Genomic DNA, 25,747 nt, shown 5'->3' on the forward strand with positions numbered 1-25,747 from the left:
GGTCACATGACGCGCGGTCCCCGGCCCGGCAGCCTTTACGGGAGCCCGATGGGGACACGCAGCCCGTTTTTTGCGTCTTACCGGGGGAGCGGGGTGAGGGCGCGTCTCGCCGATTAACGCCCCCCGCCCGAGGCAGGCAGCGCGCGGGTCCGGAGCGCGGCAGGAGCGGCCCGGCCGGGGCGGGGCAGGGCTCGCCGGTCGCCTTCCCGTCGCTCTGGGTGAGTACGGGCTGCCGGGGCCTGGCGGCGGCGTTTCGAGGCTGTCCCGGGGGCGCTTGGCCTGGCCGCGGGGCGCCCGCGGGTGCTGCCCCTCCCTTGCGCTCACAGCTCTCCGTCCCCTCAGCCTGAGCCCCCCCCGTCAGGCTGGGCCGTCCCTCCCGCGACCGTGTCTCCTCTCAGCCCTGTGCCCCCCCCGCTGCCGCCCCCGTGGCGCCGGGCCCGCTCCTGCCCCGCTCCTGGCCCCATGCCTTCCCCCGCCGCCGCTGCACCCCTTCGGCTCCCCGGCTTGCCCCGGGCGCTTCTGCCGGTCGCCCCGTCGGTGCCCGTCCCTCCGGTGCCGGGTGCCGCTGCCCGGCCTCGCACGCCCGGTGCTCCCGGCGTTCCCAGCGCGTTACTGGAAGCGTTTCAGGAGCGGGACCGGCGGCACCTGCAGCCGCCTTCCCCCGCCGGCGGTGGCCGCGGCCCTGGGCGCGCCTGTCGGCAGCTCGACCCTTGAGGGGAGCCCCAGCAGCGCCAGCCCCGGCGGGGCGCTCGGCGCGGCCCGGGCTTTCCGCTCCCTCGGGCGCCCCGTCCCCTCTTCCATTCGGACCTCGTTAGCTGACTCGGTCTGTGGCCGAGTGCCCTTGGTGCTGGCACAGCGCAATGAACATTGGGTTGTTTCTGAGAAATGATTGTTAGACTGTGACTATTTTTTTCGTCCTACCGTTTCCAGTATTTTTTCTGCTAAAAAACAGAGGTGTTTTCTGTTTAAACTTCCAACTGGAGGAGGACAAATGTGAAAGAATGCAGCCTTTAGCGTTTTCTGATCCCACAACCTTTTTCATGTATAACATTTTTTCGTTCTTGTCATCCCTGTGCTAAAGAGAGGGGGTAATTTATTTCAGAAGTTCAACACATGTAACTCTCCTATGCAGACCAGCTTTCAGAATTTAGCCTACACCTTGCTCTCCTTTCCCTCAAATTGTTCTGTTACTGCATTGTTATTTCATAGCCTCTAATCCCAAATGCTTCTGTGATATATGTTCTGATAGTTTTAGGTCCTTTGGGTCCTATATTACATATCCTTAACTTTCCTTTATGTCCTCCTCTTCCCGTTTTACTTGCAAAGAATATCTAGACACTTGCCAAGGGAGCACTTTGTAGCTTATGTGCACTTGAACAGGCTGCCTGTAAAGTTGCTACATCAGGAACAAACAGTAATGTAGCTGGAGAAGCTAGGTATAGGTTGTAAAACTTGCTCTGACCTCAGTGCTGCCACAGCTATACTATACTGTTACCAGAACTCATCTATCCCACATTAACTCACACATCCACGCTGTGCGTAACATTCCCGGTTGCAGCACGGATGTGGCCAATGACTGTTTATTGACAGAATGCTGACTGAAAATCATCCTGCAGATTTGTATGCATTGCTTCATCCCTGTTTCTTCTGTTGACTTTCTTGTTTAGGAGAGGGAGAAGGAAGTACCCCTTTGTCTTTTTGAACACATGTAATTCACCTTATATGACTTCTCTTGCTCTCTCTTCCCTTATTCTCCTGTGGATTTTCTTCTTCCTTTATCTCTTTTGTTAAATGCCACTGACTCGTTTGTGTTTCAGGTGTTCTCTGTCCTTTATTTATCCTGTATTCTTGACTGCATTTTTATTGTGTTACCATTCTCAGACTTCTTTTCTATTATGCCTCTGTAGAGCTGCTTAGTTCTGTAAATATCGATTTTTAAATCCTCCTTCTCTCTGATGTATTATTAATGTTTTCTGTAAAATACTTTGTGTAATAAGAACATTACAGAAAACATATCTTTGGTTTCTGTTTTCTTTAAATGGGGTTCTGTTGATGAGCACCATTTAAATATTTTAAGTTTTCTGTAGCAGAAATCTTACTATTTCTTGTTTTGCTGTTCTCTTGTAAGAGTGGGTAAAAATTGAAATCACTTTGACAGCAAATAAAATTCTCAGTGATACAAAGTAGATGAGAAGTAGGCAAGAGTAGGCAGACACTGAGGAATTTTGTCTATAGATCCTTGGCAAGTACAGCCAAACCCACACAGTGCTATTTGTTTTATAAATAGTTTATAAAGTGAGTGTTCTAATGCTGTCCTTTTTTGTGTGTGTTTTACCTTACAGCTGGAAAGTAGTTGTCATGCAGACTTATGTATAAAAGCAATACCAAACTTTAGGGAAGCTGTGGTATAAACACTGCTGCAGTGTAGCTATACTGGATTGCAGAAATAAGAGCTGTACAGGTACTTCAAAATGAGACAGTCAACAAGCAGTGAAACACCTTTTGTCAAGTCTTCTGAGCGATAACTATTCTTTAAGATGCTGCCAGTAGATACTCTGGGTACTTTAGGTTCTTAAAATTCAGTCTCTTTACTGACATTATGATTTTTAGTCCTGTCAATCTGAAAATGCTTTACTGATGATAGACCATGTATTGAAATTAAAAGCACCTTTTGGAATGTGGAAATGTCAGAAGACTGTGTACTTTGTTCATGTCACTGGCTGATCTAGCCAATGTCTTGCAAGAGGGACAGAAAAACCCCAGAGTGAAATCTGAAGAATTTTGAAGTGACAAAGCTGCCTTAAACAACTCTTGAACTCCTGCAAAGTGTTTATTTCTGATTAAATGCGTTGTTCTAGTTCCATTCTCTTGATACATACAGACAGTAAGAATTAAATATAGATGGATAAAATCTGCATCACTTCAGATAACTATTTTCTTTTTAAGTTTACGAAGAACAGTGACCTCCCTGCCTCTTTCCTGACTCCCAGTTTTCCTACTGTGCTGCAGTGAGACTTTGAGATGAATGAGATTCTTCCATTTGATCTGGGGTGATAGGAAGTCCTGAAAATAATGCTGAGGATCCCAGGATAGATTGCCAAGTGGATCACATCATGAATATACTAAATGTGTGCATTTAATATAATGTTACATAATCCAGATCCTTCTGTGTGCTCCTTCTGTTGTCTAAAGGTTACTATTAGTTTGAGGTTTTATTGACAAATATGAAAGGTATTGCTTCTGTGTGATAGTGGGAGGAATAGCTTCTGGTCCATCTCACCTGCCACATAGATGGTCTACACCGAGGCATTTTGTTTGCAAAGTTCTGCATGTTCAGCTTATGAAAGTGTGCACATAGCAACAGATGTAGCCTGGCTGCCAAAAACAGTAAAAGAATGTAGTTGCAATTATAGTGGGAAAACCTGCCTTTTTGCCAGGATAGATTACTCTGTTTAGAGAACTACTTCAAGCAATACTACTAGAAGTTTTCTTGCTAGACTAAGCTATGCTTCCCATAGGTAGATTTGCCAGGAAAACTGTTTACATATTATGTGTGTACATATATGTGTAGAAATAAATATTTCTCTCAATCCTAACCTTAAAAATAACTATTAGTCTGAGCTGTTGACAAGGCTCCCCCAGCCACTGCCAGGATGAAAAGTTTCTCACAACTTAGTATTCCTTGTGGCTCAGTTCCCTTGGGGAGCCTCTTTTCAGGCCCCTCCAGCTGCAGCTCCAGGCTATCTCTCTTTTAACTGAGCCCAGAACCATAATCTCGCTGTGAGCCAGTGACAAGGTCCACTAGCCACTGCCCAGGTGAACAACTTCTCCCAGCTATCCGAGTTCCCTTTCTAGCCCACAGTTTCCATCAGCAGCCCCTTTCCAGCCCACCTCCAAGTGCAGCTCTAGGATTTCTTTTTCTCTCAACCTTAAACATAACCTCAAAAAACCCAGTTATCTTGCTCTTTGTCTTCAATACAGCTCCCAGCAATTACTGTATTAGTAAGTTTCTCAGAGCCTGGTTTCTAGGAAATCTCCCCACTGCTTCATATGAAATTCCCCTCCTTTTCTAGGGAAGTGTATTGGCAAAACCTTTTAAGCTTAAGTACAGTCTTGTTTTCTTTCTGCCCATCTTGTATCTGCTCTGAAAAAGTCAGACTTTAATTTACAGAAAAATTAGGAAGTAAGAAGTTTACAGAATTGCTTGTGATTGGGAATGGGTTATGAATATGCTAGGTTTTTCAGCTGATTTGAGAGGCTGCTGGTGTGGAACTTCATGTTTGTAAGATGGAGTGAGATCTGGGTGACTGACAGCAAGCAGAAGCCTGCTGCCTGAGCCAAGCCTTTTCTTTCATTCCCCTATTTCATCATGCAGTTTCATAAGACTTCATCCCTTTTCTCTAATGCCAGTACACTGGATCGATGTAAATACAGATTAATATTTCAGATTTCCTACCAATCGTACCAATTCTTGTTAGTTTGTGTTTCTTTTTCTGCCAACCAGTGCAAAATTTCTACATCACATGCAGAATTTCTACCTTTTTTTGTCACAGCTCAATTTGAGGACCCTCAGTGCAGCTTTGAGTGTTGCCGACTGTATCACTTTGTTCTTCTGTATCACTTTGTTCTTCTGTCAGCTCCTTGTGACCTCCTATGAATTTTATCATATAATTTGTTTCTCTAAATAAGTCTGTTTGGTTATGTTCATCTACCACTTGTGTAGTAACCAGAACAAATAATTTCCCTTTTATACTTTCTGCTGGTTTCCTATACTGCTATTATAGCTTTTGTTTTTCTTTTGCCAGAATGAGTGGGACTGCATTCCCATCTCCAGCTGCTGAGATGGCAGAAATTAATCGCCTTCAGTATGAAATGGAATACACCGAAGGAATCAGTCAGCGCATGAGGGTCCCGGAAAAACTCAAAGTAGCTCCTCAAAATGCTGACCTTGAGAAGGGTGTCCAAGAAGGATTTCCAAATGCCAGTGTAACTATGCAGGTTCCAGAGCGGATTGTAGTGGCAGGTATGTCTGCATCTCAATAAAAGGAAAATAGGCAAAAATTTAAATTAGTTCCCCAAACTTCTAAATGGACAAAAATATATATTAATAGATTTTTTTAAAAGATAAACCTGTAAAATGCTTCTGGATCTCAAACCATTATTGCTCATCAGCTTAAGAAGTTTCTTAAACTCTGAAAATGTTACATGAATAGTTTTGATACAGCTTGTAGTGGAGAAGATAACAAATGAATTATGAACAGAAAGCTTAACTGCTGACTTCTCGTCTTACTAAACCATTTCTGGAGAAAAAGAATTTAATGTTTATTGATTTACATGTGATTTTTCTTAATTATCTATAAGCTAAAGTAACTATAACAGGTTTTGGGGATGTACTATATATTAGCCATGCAAAATGTGTTTGTTTATAATTAGAATGCAAATTATGTTAAGGATCTGTCTATTGTTGGGTGGACTCTATCAATACTTTAGTATTTATGGTCATGGGCTTTACAGTGAAAGACCTGGAACTGCTGAAGGCCTTACAATTTGCAAAATTTGACATGCATATATTATGCTTTGAAAGGGTGACATGTTCACATCCCCAGTCACCATATTTCTGAACAAATACACCTTTAATAGGGCTATGTCTTGAGATTAAAAGTGCCCTCGCTTGCAATATCAGTTGATGTGGCTCAGGATTACTCAGGATCATTGTTCTTGGAGAAACTGCTCAGAAAAGTGTCAATTAATGTGGTCTTTGAGAGTTTTAACCGTAGTTTTTAACATACAAGCCCTGTTAAAGAAAGGTATACTTAATTATTTGGCATAGTCAGGGGAAGTAACTGCTATGATTTCTTTTTGAACTTTAGCATTAGCCCTTAGGCCTCAGAACAGCTTGCTTTCTATTGACAACTGATATTCTTGCAGGTAATAGTGAAGACATTCCATTTTCCAGACCACCAGACCTTGACCTTCTTCAGTCTACTCCATTCAAACCACTGGCATTGAAAACTCCTCCCCGTGTTATTTCTCTTAGTGATCGACCGCTAGATTTTTTGGACCTAGAAAAACCTCCACAGCAGACACCTCAAAGTGAAGAGGCTAGTACTTATTTTGCTTTTTCCTTAGCGGAGATGTATTCTACTAAAAAAAAAAAATGAAATGACCAATGATTTCTCTACTGTGGTACAGATCTACTTGGTGCTAGCATAAGTTGGGAAAATTAAAAAAAATATTTTTATTATCATATATTAGCAAATAATATATTTTATTATTTATTTTTTTATTCTGTTTAGTAGTAGTTCTAATTATGACTTTGAAGTTCCATATTTAACTGGCAGATGTCTAGGGGTTGCCATGCTCAGTAAGCTTACATGGTATTTACAAAAATAAAATCATAATTACAACTACTCAAAATACTTTTAACAAAAAAACTTCTGCAAGATTTTTTTTTTCAATTTGCAGGTTATCAGAAAACAAACTAAGGTTCTTTTAACGTGTATAGTTAACCTTTGTAATTCATGGCCAGGTGATATAACACCACATAGAATTAGTGAGTTTTACCAAAATTCTGAAAACTGACTTCAAAGGATGGTATAACATTGGCATCCACATGGATGATTTTAACTGGCATCTTAAACTGAAAAATATTTATGAAGCTGCATATATTCATAAAATACGGTATCAAGATATTTATCTCTGGTAATAGGAAGTAATATTAAACATAATATTGCTTTCTTACATATCCATAGTTCTGTTTGTTCATACTTTTGGCATCAGATCACATGGATACATAACAACAGGATTGCAGTAAGTTTGGACCTTGGTTTTACAAGTACCAGCATCAGATCCTGTCATCAGTTGTTTTCCTCCTGATCACTGTGAAACCCATGAAAAAGTGCCTTTGTATCTGAGAGCGGATCTAATTTACGAATCTCCAGTGCAGATTATCAAGTGTCACGTGGAATTTCCTGGGTTTTATCTCCCTCTTTCTCCCCTTTTACACAGGTCCGCTCAGTAGGAAGACTGAAGAGAGAACGTTCCATGAGTGAAAACGCCACTCGACAGAATGGCCAGCTGGCCCGAAATGATTCCATGTGAGTAGAGCAACAGGGTGCAGGGACGCAACTACAGCTTTCTTACATGTTTCCTTTGTTCCTTATCTCCTTGTTATTTGTTTTTTCCAACTAATATTTTGTATCTTGTGGCAAGTACATAATTTAAGAAAAATGCTGACCTTAATATTTACATTTCTATGCTTTTTGTTTAGTGAGGTGACTCATTTGCGAAGTTTTTTCTTGCAGTGGATGGGTGGGAGCATCTGTGTGCTCACAATTGGTTTCACCAGTTACCGTGAATTATTACTTCAGGAGATTTTTCAGTGTCTGAGCTGGTATATTCCCGCCCCCCGCTTCCCCTGCTGAATTTTCAGGAGATCGGATTCTTTGTGCATCAGAATGTTCCTGGTTCTCTCACTGTTGATATTATGATGGTTTTCATTCATAGAAGAAGGAATAAGTGTCATTCCTCATAAATATTAGAATAAGTAATTTTTCTTTGGTGTCAATGTACTTAATATATTGAAATCTATGAGTATATATATCTTTTGAGACCAAAATGGCAATTAACGTTTAGAATTTGAAACTTCCATCGATTACTACCATCTGAGGTAGCACTTCTTATGCTGCTTTCTGAATACATACAGGTCTGTATATTTTTATTAGATATGACAGTCTTTGATTAATCATAGTTTATTCTGGTGGCAGCATCTTTCCACCTGGCAATAACTTTTTTTGCAGTGTAACACTTAAAAATCATACATAAAAGATTCCTAATACAGCTACGATAAAGAATATTTTCCCATGTTGAAAGGATCTTAGATTTAAGACCTAGAAGATGGGATTTATCTGTCCCAATGTAGACTATCTAACACTGTTATTAAATCACCATAAACTTAATTTTCTGTAACTAGAGGAAAATAAGTGCATGACCTACTTAGGGTCTACCTATAAATAAAATCAAGTGATCAAGTCTAAAATAAAGTGAACTGTGTCCTAGAAATGTCTGTTTTCTATAGTACCTTCTGTAGGAGGTACTATATGTACTACGTATCTGTTTACCTGTCAGTTCATCTAAAACTAGTGAAAAATACTCTGATGCATGCTCCAGACATGTTACAATTCTTCTCTTCCTCCAGATCTTCATGGACATATGGTTCCATATCTTCCTGTTCTTACTTAAGCTTGTATGAACCACAAGTCTGATTATCAGCCTACTAAGTACCCAAGTTCACTGTGGTATCGGTCACCCAGTTATGTCCTGTTGGACCGGACATACTAGAATTTCACTGCAGGAATGGCCTTTGCTTGCCTGTCTGATTGTTTGCACATGATGCTTGCTAGAATAGATGGTCTTCATGTGATAGAGACTGCTTGTGAAAAAGTTTACCCCTTTGATGTTGCCAGCACTGCTTTGCCAGTCTTTGGTGTATTGCACTTAGAGAAAAAACAGATGGTATATGAATTTTTGCAATTTCTAGAAATCACGCTATCCTTGCTCCCCAGGTTAGGTCCATCTTCTGATAGTTGTTTCCTGTGTCTGCCCAGCCAGCCATCTGAGAGACTGGCAAGAGCAGCTATGGCTGGATGTACCCAGTTGCTGTCAGATTTCTCACCTATGTGTGAGCTTCTTGAATCTGAAAATCCTACATCTGTAAAACTCAACAGTGTGCTGCTTTGCTGTTGCTCAGTAGCTATGTATAGAATTACTGATTTTAAATAATCTGAATATTATATGCTGTCACAGTTTATTAATCTACTAGCAGTCTTTTGGAGGCTTAGCAAAACAATACACACCTGGAATCCTGTGAGTTTAAAAAAAATGTGATCAGTGTACTGGTAGCTTGTGTGACTCAGTTGTGTCATAATTTCCTGGCTTTTGTAAATGATTATCTTGAGATTAGTTTTCCTTTCTTGATGCCCATGCTAGTGCCTGCATAGTGTTTGTCAGATAAATCAAACCTCGATGCCAAGCAGTTTCCATTATGAGCATCTTTTAGGAAAATTATCTAAACTTTAGATTGTTCCAGGAGCTCTTTTGTTTGTACGAAGAACAATAGCTAGCTAATAGCTTGCTCTGTCTGCGTTCTCTGCTGCCTGTGTGTAAGAAGCTGTCTTTCTTTTGCGGTACTGCACACTTGCTGACCTGCAGATAATGTATTTTAGTAGAACGTTTGTCTCTTGTCCTCCCAGGTACTTGTTTTCTTATGACAGAAGTTATGCTGGAGATCTGCTTTGAAATCACTGAGGTTCTTAGAAAATGCTTTTTTCTGTTGTTGTTTCTTCTGATTCAGTAGATCCAAAAAAAGAAATCATTTTGAACATGCTGTGGTATTCTGTGATGCTGAGTCTGGCATTTCTTCCTCATCCAGGTTTTGTCAGTCTCCAAGTGGAGAATGTGACTGTGTATCTGCGTAACTCTCAGGAGAATGTTCTGTGAATTCAGATTACGGAAACACTGTGTTCACGGTGAAACTTATATGGCTCACACAAATGCAGGAAAGCCAAGCTTTGTGTAGTTAGTGAAAAAGGTATCTCTTGGCTCTTGTTTCCTCACAATTTAGGCTCACAGAATGTGTACTGTAAGCTGAAAAAAAAGTGAGTTTCATATAAAGAAAACCAGAAGTAGTGATTCTACAACCAAAATCGATAACATGGCCTTCTGTTTTCACTCTGGTAGCTACTTAGAGAAGCTACCCATGTGGAAGTGTTACTGTATGGCTCAAAATACAAGCAAACAGACCTGCTTGATGTAAATTATGCTACCTCAGATGGTACTGGGTATTACCTAGCTCATGGACTACTATTTTTCTTAGAGGTTTGTACTAAATGTGATGCACATCTTCTAAGTTTAGTTTTCATGTTGATAAATTAGAACATTTAGGTAGATTAATACATTTGTAGTAGAATTTTTTGCACTACAGAAAATGTAATTGTACACGTGTTCCCTGATTTATATGACATTGAAATTTCTTTACCATCTAGAAATAATATTTTTTCCGGTGGTACAAAACCACAAGAAACCAGCTGCTCCTGAAGTTCTTATTTCCAGTGTCATTGGCTGAAAGAAAATAATCTTTGTTCTAATTACTGTAATGATAGATTGCTGTTTCATCAAAACTGGCTTGACTGTTAAGTTTGTATCACGTTTAAGTAGTTTACTTCTTCAGTAACAAATACTATTGGACTGTAACTTGACAAAGATCAGGTTTTCTATTCATGTGCTTGTGCAAATCTGGTTCACATCTTCGAACAGGAAAGAGAGCCCATGTTTTACTTAAAATATTTCATTCCTATCCAAACAGTACTGTTGTTTGGGGGTTTTTTTGAATGCTTGTTTCTCTTACCTCCTTGACTGAACTTCCTGATAGACATGATAGTCTACTCAGATGCCATGATAAGGACTCCATAGAAAAGGGACATGGAGCATTGCCTTTTACAACCTTTGTTTTCTAAATAGGAGTAAAATACTCAAGCTTTAATCTAGGACACTGTTGTCCTTGGACGAAATATTCAGATGTACTGTGCAAAAATCCAGTGCTTGACCTACAAAGTGACAAAATTAAACATTCTGGAATAGATTGTCAGATTGAAGTGATAGAATTGGCTGGACTCCCTATCACAGTGTTCTCTACATGGTACAAATAGTTGTTTCTTTCTGTTGTCTTTCTCTTCTTGTCATCCAGTTGCATGCAGAGACAGTTCTGAGAATTTTTCAGGACTTGAACTTCACTAAAGACAGTAATTCTCAAATGCTTTTAACAAACTAGACTAACAAGTAGGCACCTGTTTGTACGATAACTGTCTATCTGTGTAGCAATAATGATAGCTCTCTAAACTACAATCCCTCTATTTATAAGGATGATTACTTAAGAGATTACAATTATTATTCAAGGTGGCACAGATCAGATACTGTCCCAAGAAATAAAATGCCAAGGTTCCAGTCACCTCTTTCGACTAAGGATTGCACGTAAGCCTAAATGTTACCTGATATATGAAAATCAAGTGTGTTTTAATTATGTAGCTCTCTGCAATACTAATTTTATGACTAAGTGTCTGTAGCTGAGAATATAAGATTTGAAACAGCCTTTTTTGCTACACTGAATGTGTGGTTTCTAATTTTGCTTCAGGGTTTCTCAAACTTGGCCAATCCTTTCCCTCTGTAAACAACATGGGGAAAAATATGTGGCAGCAAATGGAAGGGGCAGCTTCCACTAAAAACTGATTTGTAAAGAAAAATTAAATCTCAAAATAGCTTTAGTTTGTTTGATTCTTTATTCTTTGGCTGGTTTTGAATAACTGGAGAAACAAGGCTTTTTGGCCATCATCAGCTAGTGTTGAATGCAAGGATTTCACTTCTGCATCAGAAGTCAGCAAATCAAGAGTGCACGGAAAAGGGGGCAGCGTTTAATTTTTTTCTGCTTGAGCCTTTCCCTTAGAAAAACACATCTCCAGAGTTCAATTTCACAGTTTGAGAAATTCTGTTCTTCATGCAAGTTGTGGGGGGAAAAGGTGATGGTGTGCACGTCTTTAATGAGAATACAGTCTGTCTAATGTGGTTGAATTTAAAGTAACCTTAATTAGCTAAATCTCTGTTTACCTCTCATTTGATACTTCCAGAACTGTAAGTCGGAGAAAAATCTGAAATAAACCCTGTATATATCACAAGTACTTTGAGAAGGTTTAGAGATTACTGCTAAACTGAAAATTCTGCATATAGTAGAATCTTAGAGTGCTCCTCCATAGTAATTTCTGTAATGCCGTGATTGTTTTGGTTCCAAAATGTAGAATTGACATGTTTGTAACCAGGAAGTGCTAAAATAAGTGGCTGGAGCTGTATATAAGAACTCTTTTCAGAAATTTGAAACAAAATTATACCTAGGACTAAGACCATTTAACTAGAAATGGAGGAGAAAAAGGGGATAGCCACAATGTCTCATGATAAGTAATTATACAAAATGTTAGAGAATTTTCCTGATGTTAGAGATTTTTTTTTTCTTATGTCATCTTGGCTGATTTGTATATCAGATATTTGCTTTATAATCTTCTCTATGGTCTCTGACATAGTCCAAAGGACTACCATGTGTTTACAGGACAATAATTTTGAACCCTGAAAAAAGACAGAAGAAAAATTTGGCTTTTTATTTGTTCCCCATCCTTCCCCATTCCTTAATTTGACATTTGAGCCCTTCACAGAATTATTCTCACTTTCAGACAGAAAGGAAGAGAGAGATCTCTCTCAAGCTATGCACTTTAGAGGCATATTGAAATTAGCAATAGCCTTTATGGAGAAGACTTGAGTAATTTCATGTAGCTGTACAGTTTCGCTCACATTCAGGAGCAAATAGATTTAAATCTTTTAAATAATTAAATCATTTAAGAAACTAAATATTCTCTTAAGTAAGAATTAAATAATGAAATGAATGAAGTAATCTCTTGAAACTACCTTTTCTTACAAGCCACCTATAAAACAACATAACATGAGGTTAGGAATTATCTAGGTCTGGAGTTTGCCTTGATTTTTCCTTATTATATACACTTTGCATTTAATCAGCACGTGTACTATTCTTCTAGAAAATTTCGTGCAGTTTTAGTTAAATAGGTTTGGGGGGATTTTTTTCAGTATCTACAGAAGAGTTTGTATGCAAATAACATTACTGTGATGTTTACAGTAATACCATTCTGGACAACAGGAATTCCACAATATCTTCTAGCTTGCAATATGTCTATATACTATTTGTTACTTTTTTTTAAAGCTGTCTTTCAGCCTATTCTGTAATTCTCTGGTGAACAGGAAAAATAATTTTCAATATAGAACATACTATGAGTTCAAGCCTTCAGCTCTTCCCCCATTTCCCTCAAGCTGGCAAATCCACAAAGGAGTAGAGATTCTCATACACTTTAGTGGCAGTATTTCCATACTTGCCCCTGCTTCTTGATATTTTTGTAGTGAATATCGGCATTTCCGATGCAATTGAAGAGTAAAATGTGTGGCCATGACCACTACCATTGATCGCAAAGTCACGTCATCATAAATATAAAAGAAAGATGATTTTACAAGTCTTGGAGCACTAAAAAAGCTGTAAAGAAGTGACATAAATGTTTACTGATGTCTCCTTTTCCTTTTTACTTGTTCAAATGTACTCTACAGCAGCATGAAAAGATACCTGAAATTTAGGTAATAAATAATGACCAGTATCAGTCAAGCACCAGCCACTGCTGTCTTTACATGTCTCGTGAAGCACAGGATGGCTGAATTCTTCTGTGGGTGAGGTGACATCTGTGTAACATGCTTTGAATCTGTCTTTTTCAATTGAATTCTCTTTCTTACTCAGTTTTGTAGTCTTGGTGCCAGACAGTTGCAGAACAACTCTGTTCAAAGTAAGAGTAGGCATAGAATTATGACCCAAATTATGACCCATCTAGAGATGATCTGAATATCAAACCAGCTTCCAAGCACTCAGCCACTAATGCTTTGCTTAATTTCTTAAAAATGCCAGAAGCAGGAAGATTGGCATTCTAAATCCAAAAACTGTTGGAGCAAAGCACAAGTGGCAAGATCAAAGGAAATGTGTTGAATTGTGGATGCTAACCTTGGATTAAAAAATACTGTAAGATTTAAAGGGTACAGTGACTTGCACTTGGTTTGCATTTGTGTTAATATTTGCAATTAAGTTAACACAAATTATTTCCTATTAAAAAAGCATCTCACCTTCAATTAAAGTTTCCTGATTTAAAATAACTTTAAAAATTAAAACATCATGATGCATGAAGGAAAATGTGGATAAAGTCAAGTTGAATGTAAAGAAACACAAGCAAATCAAAGGTAGTTTATTAAAACTAATTCCCATCTGATAGAGATGAGGTTTGCATAATCCAAATGGTCGTGTTTGAATTTCAATCCTGTGTATTTTAAGTATTATTTTTGCATCATAGTCAAAAAGTCAGATCATGTAAATTGTTGTCACTGGGATATGCATTCTGTGCTTCTTTTTGGAATTTCTTGCAGTTGCCTTTGAACTTTCACATGCAAATCAAAATACTGTCTTGATCTTTAGCCACAGCTTGAAAAATTTTTGTTGATGAGGCTGTATATGAAATTCTCCTTATTGAAAAAAGCTTTTGTTTTGCAAATAGATTATGTGTAGGACTTTTTAAAAAATGCCAATGCTTGTAAAAACACTTTTCTAATTGATGTCAGTAAGGACTTGAATACTGACTTCAACAGGTACAGATTTAGCTGGACAAGGACTTTCTAAAACTAACTTGTGTAACAGATCAAAACTGTGTCCTTGGGTTATTACTTGGGTTTGCTTCTGAAGAACATAATATAAATGTAGCTCATGATCCCTACACTACTAGAATTTGGGAGTGTTACCTTATAGTGGTGGGAGAAGGGTAAACCAAAAGCAAACAATAAGCATTTTGGAATGGGGTCTATCTGAAAAGCTTTTTTTAATTTAAAATCTGACTATAGTATTTCTCTCTTCATTTACTATGCTTGTACAAACAGTGTGACACCATCACTGCAACAGGCTCGTGTCTGTCCTCCCAATATGTTACCTGAAGATGGAACTAATCTTTACTCTGCTCGTGGCATTTTGTCGTTTATCCAGTCTTCCACTCGTAGGGCTTACCAGCAGGTCTTGGATGTGCTGGATGAAAACCGCAGGTGATTGGTTGTCACTGATTCTGCCAGCTTTTGCTGCTTTGTTTTTTCTTTTCTCCTTTTTAGTGGAGTTTGGTTTCTGTTTACAAAATAATGAGATGAAATTATTTGCTTTTGCTTTCCTTTTGCTTTCACTATTCATAAGCAATTTAATTGTCCAAAATTCACATTTCAAAATGCTTCTGTTTCAGTCAAATATAGTGTTGTTTTGGTTTCCTTCCAAATAAAAATCAAAATAGGAAGTGTTAGTCTGTGACTGCAAGGGATTTTGCTGTTCCCAGATTGTCAGTGTTTTCTGGGATTAAAACTTGACCCTGAGCCTGCAAATTTATTAGCTTTGTCTTCTGCTTTTCTGTTGGTGAGCAATGGTGCAAATCAATAAGATTGGGTTGATGTTGTCATAAAGCATTAAAACAAACTTGCAGAAGCAGGATGGAATATTATGCAAGGCATTGTAGACACTGCTTTTGATAATACGTCAAGACTTTATGCTGTTTCAGTTTGTACTGGGAATAGTTATCTGTGGTTGGTACGTGACTGATGGTGACTGCTGTATGCTGAGAGCAAGAAAGGCAATGTATACTGAGAAGCTGGTTGCTCCTTTGATTGGTGCTGTCTCTGGTTTTATGTATAAGCTGATGCTCTGAGAGGTAACAATCCAAACCAAGCCTCATAGCAATCATTGCATAGTATTTCAGTTCCCTTTAGTGGAGTTTTGCCCACTTGATGTATCCTCGGACTGGTTTGATTTGACGCTTCCAAGTGTTACAGAATGGCATGTTTAATTCTAAACATTTATAAAGGCTAATAACTGCACGGTTAATTTACCAAAACCAATGTTTATTTCAATAGTATGCTAGCACAGAGGTTCAGGTAAAAATTGCACAGAGTCTCTAGTGTAGAGCTAGCTGAGACCTCTAGGGCTTGCCAAGAAGTCAAATTGGAGGAGATAATTGGCAAGAATGTTGGGAGGAACTGCTCATTCCTCCTGTAGCCCTTCAGCGTGACCTGTGCCAGGAAGTTTTTTGAAATTTGCCATCTGCCTCTGGTTGCTGATAATCCCAGTAGCATTCCTTAATATTTTGTAGTGTGAAGTTAAATGATGTGCTGTCAAGTTGTTTTGGTAATAAAATGTGACTATCAAGCCAATCTTATTGTGAATGTCTGTGTGTTTGCAATCACCTTTCAAACTGGCACCTCCTGTAGCTCACCATGTTTGCTGGCCTGACAGTGTATAAATGCCAGTATTAACATTCCTGAATCGTAGAGAACTCCAGTCTTGCTGGCCTTTATGTTTCTAAACTGGGACTTAAAAAAAACCCAAACCAAAACAACAAAAACCCCCCCCAAAACCAGAAAAAAAACACAAAAATTAAAATAAATTTTAAAAAAATAAAAAACAAACCACAAAACAAATTAGCTGCATAGTTCCCCTTGAAATGAGTTGGATGCTTACAATCCTATGAAATTTCAGGCTGTAGCTGTTAAAATTTTGATGTCTGTCAACAGTTGGACAGCAGTACCTTTTCAATATTATCCTTCTCAATATTAAAAGTCAGATGGACTTACAAGTTTGTTTTGTTTTACAAAAATAAAACTTCCAGATAAGGAGAAATGCTACTGTCTGTGAATAATAGCACCTACAGATACTGTGCCAAGACTCCTTGTTAAAATACAGACTGAAATTCTAGCCCTTTCCCCACTCTGCAGTGAAGCCTAACAGGTTTTATTCCTGACTTCCATTAGGTATTTTTTTGCCCATGTTTTCTTGGATTCTGGAAAACATACACTTTCAACTTACTTCAATTATCAGAAAATTTATATGATTCTGAATATTTCAAAAGCTGCATTCCTGGTTTGGGTTAGTTTTTGATGTGTTCTTACTAACCTTCCTAGAAGAAACAGGAAACCTGTTTCTAGTCACCTATGAACAAATAGGTGCTAAAATAATGAACTTTTTAATAAGGTGAAAGTGTATTCTTTGTGGTTGGGTGTTTAGATACCCACCATTACTTGAGAGCTGGCGTGGGAATGTGAAATTTGGATGATCCACTTGCATGGTTGCAAATTATTGTTCATTTTAAATTGCTCCAAACCTGCACTCTGTTCTTTTGCTCTGTGTAATGTGCTTTCTACCTCAAAACCTTATCTATTTTAACATTTTATGCTTTGTACTAGAATAGATCTTTTAAAATGAACAAGCTCTGACAATGTGTTACTCACTGGAAATATTTTTAACTTGCTTCATGGCTTGCTTTTTTTTCCAAAGTATTTTCCAATCTACTAAAACTGCTAACGGTAGGTGCTAATTCTACTGCTGCAGATAATGAATTATGCCTAATTTAGCCAGCACTGCTCACATAAGAAGTTATTTAAGTGGGCAACTATTTAATGATCACTGTTTACACTGTCTGTTTACTCTTGCATTTCCTTCAGCTTGGACAAGGACAATAGGTCAGTTTTGTTTTCCAGTTCTAACCTTTTTTCTGTTTCAACTTCTGTCAAATGACTGTAGGCTTATACTTAGTATCTTTTAAAGACTCATCTTTTATGCTCTAGGCAACAAAAACAACCAAACCGCCCCCCTGCATTTAAGGAGATTTTAGTGATGTCTTACATGCAGGAAAAAAGGCAGTTTCATAGCTGAATAGAGTTGTGTTGAAATCTGTACTTTATCTGAACTGTTCTTCATCTCTTACAGCTTTTATGTAGGAGAAAAAAGTATAGCAATTGATTACTATTTCCTTTCTTCAGGGTGGTCCTTTCTAAAAAGCTACTAACATTCTTAAAGGATTTCACCCACATAATCATATCCTGAGGTGTTGTGAGATCCATTTTTCTATTGACCAAGTTAATTGCATTTTTCATGGTAGAAATAAAATGGGATGTGAGTTAAGACCATTGAAGAGGGCTACACATGACTTGGGATTTGGAGAGTATAATTCAGAAGAAAATGAAATGAGTTCTGCAAGTGTGAAGGAGCCTGGGGAAAGCAGTAGCCTATTGCTTTATTGAAGTAATCGCTTATAGCACCCAGACAAGTGAGGAAACCAGTTTCATTGTCACTGATTCTTCAACGCACCACGAGGGTTGTATTTAAGAAGCTGAACTTCTTGCCCAGTTCAAGTCCAGAACATATCCATAAAGTCCTAGTGCCCTTTCCTACAGCCTTCCTGAGATTTCCAGAGGTGTTTTAAAGTACAGTGAGAGGTGAACCTAGCTGCTACCTCTGCTGAACAAAGAGAACATGCTGGCCTCAGCCCCCTGTGTGCGTGCACAGGAATGATCAAAGTGGGACCCAGGTACCTAGATTGTCCACACCTTGTTGTTTTCCTCCCAGACCATGTGTTTATGATTTGCATTATTACTCTGGTATTTCCACTACATGGTGTGCTCTAAGCAGCGGAAGACAGACCACAGTCATTTGGTCATTGCCTTATTGTCTGTCTTCCCACTGTTACTCAATTACACTACTGTGCATTCTCTTCATGTTTCAGGCTGCCACTGTATTTGCAGTGAAATAGTGTTTAGTATACATGGCCTCAGAGTTATGGCTGCTTCTGGTCATGTGTTAATGTTTAGGATGGAATTAAGAGAAGTAGCCAGAAAATTCAAAGTTTTAATGTACTCTTACTCAGTTTTTTAAAGAAGGCCATGTATTTAATAGCTTGACTGTATTATAGTCGTGCATTCTGTATTTACCAAAACACTTGTTGCTGATTTTGGGGTTAGGTGATCTCAGTTATGAGGCCACAGTGATCTATATAACAATTTTTTTTGTTGATATGTAAAAACAAGCAAGTAAAAAGTGTGCAGGAGGCAGGGGAATATTCTGGTGATCCATTTGGGTACACCTGTAAAGAAATAAAGTGTGAACTGCAAAAAAAAAAAAAGTCATGTGCAGCTTCTTAACAGCCTGGCTGTGTTGGGAAGTGGGATTAAAGACTTGTTTTTAGATTAAGTTCCTGATTTGCACAGATCCTAGAGTTTTGTTCATTGCTGTAGCCCTCAGCTACCTCCAAGCCTATGGTTTTCCTTGGGAAGGGTAGCGTGAAGTAGTTAGTATTGATTAGTTCTACAACTTTGTTTGTCACAAAATACCAAGAGGCCAAGAATTTAGAGAACATTTGAGATCTGTTGTTCTCATTACACAAAATTCAAATGTTGTTGTCCTGTGTCAGATGGCATGGGAAATGCCTGCCTGGACACTGACAAGCTGGCATTCAGGTATCTGCTAGTTAATTACAGGTGACTTATATTCACAGAGAAATTTTGTGACCTTTTCCATAGCTGCTGTTTGCTGAATTTCTTATGCTTTCTTAAAGTATTTAGTTCTAGCATCTGTCAGTCAAGACTTTAGACTAGCTGAATTATTTCTCTGATTAAAAAATAGGAATACCTTTTTGATAACTTTCTACAAGATCTCATGCATTTAGGTAAGAAATATTCTTTTGTTGTATATATTGGGAATGGGGGTTTCTGTTTTATACAACACATCTATGTGCTAGATGGAAAAATGTTGTGGTATGCACTTATGGTGCTGATTAGAGTAAGACCTAGTCCCAGTAAGTATTGTGCTGGGTAGCAGAGTTTGCTAAGGCTCCTAGGTCCCGATCCTTTTACATGAAACTAGTGGTTGTGATATTTTTGCATGGATCTTGCTCATTTTTAGGCCAGGCCACAGTGTTCCCCCAATGACCTCAGCACCAAGCCTCTGCCTCCTACGTGTACCAGCCGCAAAGATCTTCATAACTAGATTCTCTTTGTCTTTAATTTTATAGCCTGAAGTATACATGTGTTAAATGTATGGTACAAGTACTTCCTCTTGGCATTGGGAAAAATAGAAGAATACAAAAAAAGGTTTCAGGCTCTTAAACATTTTGTTACACATCATAGATGTGGAACACTAATGCCTCCTTACCAGAGGTACTGAAAACACATAGTACCAGCTTTGTCAGAAGGTACTGCTGGTATTCATGTCTTCTGTAAGCTGGGACACAGTAACTCCTTATGGCAAAGTTCATGTATATTATATAGTTGTAGCAACTTAAAAAGTGTACTTTTTCTTCCTCTGGCTAGAAAAAAAAAAAGGAAAAGAAATAGAAAGGGCAACACTTATAAGGATGTTTGTACCATCTACTTGAAGCTTTTAGTCACTTCTTCCTGGAGGGATCTACCTCTCTTCAGACTAGATATGGGCCTTAGGCAACTAGCCCAGGTTTTCTGAATTACATCTAGCATAGATGAAAAAAAGAAAAGACAAATCTCCTCTTTCCCTAGAGGGAGAAGTGGGTGATTAAAAAGGCTTTTATGTGTAGATGTATATTTTCTTTTCTCCATTGTTTTTGGATGGGGTTTGGTTTGGGGGGGAATTTTATTTTTTAAATCCTGAAGTTTTCCATGCTTATTTTATAAGGCTGATGACCTCTGCCCAAATATATTCCAGCAGTTTGTCTTCCATAAGTAAAGCTGTATCATCAAAAATTTGCCTACGTCTTAGCTGCATAAACAGCCAGTGTTGGTTAAACTTAAATAAGAAATATGAAAGAGCAACTAACAACAAAATAAATAGATATTATATGGTATTGAAAGTGGAAGTACTTTGATGTTTCTTTGTTCTGTGTGTTTTACCTCCTATCTCTGTTTGTCATTTCCTGTTTCTGTCTTGTGCTTCCTATCTACACAAACCTGCTGTAGGCCAGTGTTACGTGGTGGGTCAGCTGCTACCACTTCCTCTAACCCTCATCATGACAACACCAGGTAAAGAGTATTTTTTTGTTAGTCATGATCCACTAATTTAGATTGTAAAATTCAAGACTTCTGTTTCCCTATTTCTAGTGTCCTTATCCTGAAACACAATACTCATTTCTATCCTCCCTCTCAACTCTTGAGGTATTTCAGGCCTTTATTCCTTGCCCATCCAAGCCACCTGCACAGACTTTGCTTGTCTAATAGATACAATGTGTTGCAGACTTCTGACTCAAAGTAATGTGTGAGGGGAGGCTCTTAAATTACATTAGCAATATTTTTCTCTTTAGTAGTAAGCTTCATATTTTTATTGCTAGAATATCTGGCTTTGCATCACACTTTTTCCAGGTGTTCAGTAGCATGCCTGTGATTAGTTGTTAGTTGTGGATTGTTGTGTTAGTTGTAGATTCCTTTTCACTGCCATTATCTTGGGAGAGTGACATTATTTCAGTGGAACTGGATGTAAATTTGACAAATAATCTCACGGTCAGGATGGAAAAAAAAAAGTCCCTACTACATCTGTTGTTCCCATTTGCCACTACACTTCTGTGTTTTCACCAAAATGGAGATTACATTTGTGCTTAAGTAGACACTGGATTCAAGCACGTGAGTCTTCTCTAACTCAGGAATTCAGTTTTTGTAATGGTTCAAGAGATTATTTCAAGGGATTTCTTGGTGGTAACCCTCTTGATTTAATACCTGGAGTGGCTTGGAAGCTGGTAGAGCAGCACTGATGTACTGTGACTTTATATAAATTTATGTGACCTGGAAGGAAGGTGTGCCCATCTCACTGAAATGATGAGCCTCTCTGCTTTTCTCAAAAGATGGTGAGGGATGACTATGCTCTGGAGCTGGTGTAATTTTCTAACTTTTTTTTACAATCTACTACAAATTAAAAAATGGCTATAGAAAGACCCACCTGAGAAATCTCTTTGGCTGTCAGAAGGCCTGCAGTAGTAAGGAAAACTTGATTTATTTTTTTGTGTGTACAAAGCTGCAGACTTGTTTTAACAGTAAAACTGTTCAAATAGTATTATTAATTAACTTAGGTTTATTTAAAAAAAACCTTTGAGTTACTAATGTGAGCTTCACAGCACTGAGGAAATAAACCAAAAACCAGTTTCAATCTTTTAAATATTGCCCAAACTGAATAAACTGCAAATAGTAAATAGCATGAATTATAGTTAAGTGAATGTTTGAAGTCTCCTTAAAAAAAAAAAAAAGACAAAATCGTCTTCTAAGAAAAGGAGTTGTCAAAACTGTTTTTAAAACAGTTATTACTCTGTTGACAGCCAATTGCTTGACTATTCCCTTACAAAATGCTGTTTTTATCCTGATCTCGCCTGTAGAAGGTTTCCCCCTCCCTGTATACCCTTCAACCCAAAAAACCCACAGATCAAAACGTAATTAGCTTCCTAACTTTTATACTGTGTTGCTCAAGGATCTCATTGTTATTTCAGTCCAGACTAATGCAGCTCTCATCTAGAAACAGTGATTCTTACTTAGAAACAATATATTAATGAACAATGATACAGGGAAATTTTTGACAAGTTGTCTGTTGGGGTGGGGGAAAATCTTGCTGGAGCTGAGGGTATTCTGTAGAAATTTGCTTTAAGTAAGGAAAGAATATGCAGTGCAAAAGTAGTATCTGCACTGAAGTGCATTCTGCAAGCTTCAGGAACTCTGCTCATATTTATGTTAGTTGAAGTTGACCATTAACTGTCATTAAATGCTGAACATCCTTCTAGGTGTATTTTGTTGTGATTTTGGTAGCCTTGATATTATTTTGTTCAATTTCCCAAGCTGTTTGCAGCAGTTGCTCATATGTCCTAATGAGAAAGCAAGTCAAGGGGAACTAATACTGGAAACTGAGGTTTTAAGATAGGAAGTGAGAAACTCAGCGGTAGGTGCAGCAATAGGAACTACTTTTACTTGTTGTTGGAAATTAATCTGGTTAAGAGGTAGCATTTGGATGATCAAAACACATACTTTATGTATATTTTCTGCCAATTCCCAACTGATAATAAATATCTTGTATATAATTAACTTGCCCTGGAGTAAGAATAATGCTTTTCTCTGAATCACTACGTTAAGAATACTGAGAGCTGCTCTGGGGACAAAGTTTCTAATGCGTGCAAAGTTCAGCAAGCAGTGACTACACACTAGGCTCTTTATTTGCAAGGATCTCTGCCTGAAATACTGAGATGGATTTGACTGAGATCATGAATCTCAGTAGGTGTCCACTTGAGATATTTAAGTAGCTACCGAGCGTAAGACACCCAGTTCTTTGCAAGTCTTTGATTGGTTATTTCTAATAAGTTGCCAGATCTCCTGTGACTTTGGCATTTTAGCTGAGGCAGTTTTCAGGTTTCATTAACCAGTTAAATAACTGGAAACAGTCTTTTGAAAGACCAGGTGACAGCAAGAAGTCTGTCTGTATGGAGACTCTTCAAAAAGATTTAAATGTGGAGAGCAATAAACCCAGATTCAGTCAAGCACGTACCCACTTCATGTGTGTTTGCGCTTTATTCAGTTAGGATCCTATTGAAATAGACAACTCTGTAAAAGCTGGAAAAAAAGTTTTATAATTCTTCATCACCACCAAAAAATACATCTATTAGAATGTTGATAAAATATGATACTTGCTAATCTTTGCATGGATGAGACAGCTATGCTATCTCCCTTATTTGATAGATATGGTCTTTCCAACTTGGATGCTACGCTTGAGGGAACACCAGATGACATGACAGTTGTAGATGCTGCTTCCTTAAGAAGACAGGTACGTAAATATAGTAGTTGATAATATTAAGAAAAATCTGTCATGGTAAAATGGGGGAACAGGTTTTCTGCGTGGCTGCAAAGGTATCCATAACAGATATGGGTGAGGGATCCTCTCTGTAGCCCTGCTGGACTGTCCTCACATATCCTGTATTATTCTGGGAATATGGAGAGTCCAGCTCCCTTTCTGTTCCTACTGTTTAGGGACAGCAAGATCTGATCACTAGTGATTGAAAATAGGAAGTCAAATTATCAAGTGTTTAAAATCCATCTGTCTGAGATACTAATTTTACGTCGTGACTCAGAATCTTCTAAAAAGTCTGGCAACTTTTAATTAAGTATTAAAACCTTTATTTATTTTTAGATAATCAAACTTAATCGCCGTCTACAACTTCTGGAAGAAGAAAACAAAGAGCGTGCTAAAAGGGAAATGATCATGTATTCAATTACTGTAGCTTTCTGGCTACTCAATAGCTGGCTTTGGTTTCGGCGCTAGACACAGCTCTCAAAGATTTAATAGTTGAAAATACAAACGATTTGCAAATTTCTTTGTTTCTGTTTCTGAATTGTACGCTGTTTTATAATTCATACACTGGAAATTTCCACCACAGATAAAGGCTATAGAGTTGCAGTGTTAAAGGGACACCTTGTTGTTCAGTTATAATGTATTTAATAGATTTGCATTGCAAATACTTGCAGTATCCTCCTTTGCATGCTTCAGTGTAAATATGGGTCAACTGATATGAAGTTTGCTTCATGCAGTGTAAGGATGGTGATTTACAGGAGTAACCACTGGATGTTTTGTTGTGGTGGGAAGACAGCAAATAGAAGGAGTTTTGAAAAAATATTAAAGGAATAAAAATTAGTTTTAATTGTTCTGTTAGATGCAATTAAACATGATTGCACTAGTTTTCCTTTAGTCTGAGTAGTCTGAGGAGTGCCATATTCAAGGAGTGTGTCCTGTTTCATGAGTATGTTCCTTGTTTAAGCACATGTTCAGGTCAAATAATAAAAGGAGCTGTTTGCTAACATGCAGATTGTCCAGAGGTGTGTAATATGTATTTTTTTTAGCTTTAATTTTGCAGATGTTTTTCTATAAAATACATTTTTAAGCAAGTCAGTCTGTGAGTGATCAAAAGATTATGGACTACAAGATACTGATGTAGTATATTTAATAAAAGTCTCTCAAAAAAACCCCAAACCATTGTTTAATATTATTTTAAGAAAACGTATGTGAGTGTAGATTTAAACTATCGCCCTTTGAAGTAAGTAGTAGCGATGGACTGAACAACTCAAAAGCAGCAGCTGGACATGCAGTAGCCTGCAGCAGGCCACCCTCCCCTGCACGTTGTGGCATTGTGCTCGGGGGGTATGGTGAGGATGCAGGTACGGGATGCTAGCCTGGTGTCACCGCGTGCTGTCGTTAGTTTAAACCTTCCCTGTTCAATCCCACTACGACGTTTTTGGTGGCTACTGTCTGGGGGAGTGCTGAGCTGTGCATGGTGCTGCTGGGGGGTCTCAGCCTCCCTGGGCGTTTATGGCTTCCTGCTGCTGTGGGGCTGCAGCTGCCCCTTCCACTGGCGTGCAGTGCTGTGGCAGCCACAACCCCTGCCCCAGGGCTCTGTGGAACAACTGACGGAGTCAGTGTGTGAAGGAACATTTGAGGATGCCAAAATGCTTCAGAGGGGACCTCTCCTAGAACAGCTGGACCTGGAGCACCATGCAGGACTTTCTGGCTCTGGAAGTGCACAGGCTGGTGAAGAGATGATGGCACCCAACAGCTGCAGATGAGAAGGACGCGGGGCCTCTCAGCACTGTCCTTGGCTCGTGCTGCCACCACAGAGGCTGCAGAGCTGGAGCAGGCCTGCCTGCAGGCAGAGACCCGGCAGGCCGTGGGCTCTCCCTGCGGCTGGCAGCTGCGCGCTCTGGCCTGTCAGCACCGGATCCGTGCCCAGTAAGGATGGATTTTTCAGGAAGCAGCACGGAGAGAAGCCCGGCAGGTTGTGGTGTATGTGCACACTGTGAGTGTTGCTCAGGGAATGCTGCTCTCCGGGGTTTGGTCGCTATCTAGTTCAACGGAGCCTTGTACCTGGTGTTATGCAGCTTTTGCAACTGTTCCATGGACGGCTGTGCTTGCTTCCTCGCACTGTTCTGCATTTGGCTGTTGCATGTGGTGTTCTTCAGTGTTCACCATGTGCTGTCTGACTCCATTGGCTATTTAGGGTGTTTGCTGTGCATGTTTTCTTATCATGAATGTTAAAATTGTGTGCCTTTGTCTTTCAGTGAACAATACGCAGGGAAGGGCCTGCCTTGCACGTTTCTTGTATTTTTGTGAATTTTATACCATGACCTTTACGCTAAAAGGGTACTGTATGAACTCTGATGATGCAAACGCGGGTTAGAGCTACTGGGGATTTTACAGAGTTGTAAGGCAACACAAAAAAAAATAAAAGATACTTTTAAGAGAACAAAACCTGGCTGTCTTGCAGGAGGA

General features: G+C 38.9%; 1 protein-coding gene across 11 annotated transcripts; it reads left to right on the forward strand.

The window, feature by feature from the left end:
- Positions 1-25,681, forward strand: MFF (mitochondrial fission factor). Of its 11 annotated transcripts, none has more exons than XM_074911818.1 (10): positions 3-218; positions 4,806-5,023; positions 5,929-6,101; positions 7,009-7,097; positions 10,954-11,028; positions 14,536-14,730; positions 17,164-17,181; positions 20,425-20,487; positions 23,170-23,254; positions 23,618-25,681. In XM_074911818.1, exons 2-10 carry the CDS (start codon positions 4,807-4,809, stop codon positions 23,747-23,749), a joined length of 1,047 nt encoding a protein of 348 aa, XP_074767919.1. In that variant the 5' UTR covers positions 3-218; position 4,806; the 3' UTR covers positions 23,750-25,681. The 11 variants fall into 11 exon arrangements, with proteins under 11 accessions (XP_074767927.1, XP_074767919.1, XP_074767921.1 ...); XM_074911820.1 differs by having other exon boundaries at positions 14,572-14,730; XM_074911819.1 differs by lacking the exon at positions 17,164-17,181.
- Positions 25,682-25,747: the final 66 nt, after the last annotated feature.

This window comes from Athene noctua, chromosome 8 (assembly GCF_965140245.1).
Source record: "Athene noctua chromosome 8, bAthNoc1.hap1.1, whole genome shotgun sequence".
Lineage (NCBI taxonomy): Eukaryota > Metazoa > Chordata > Aves > Strigiformes > Strigidae > Athene > Athene noctua.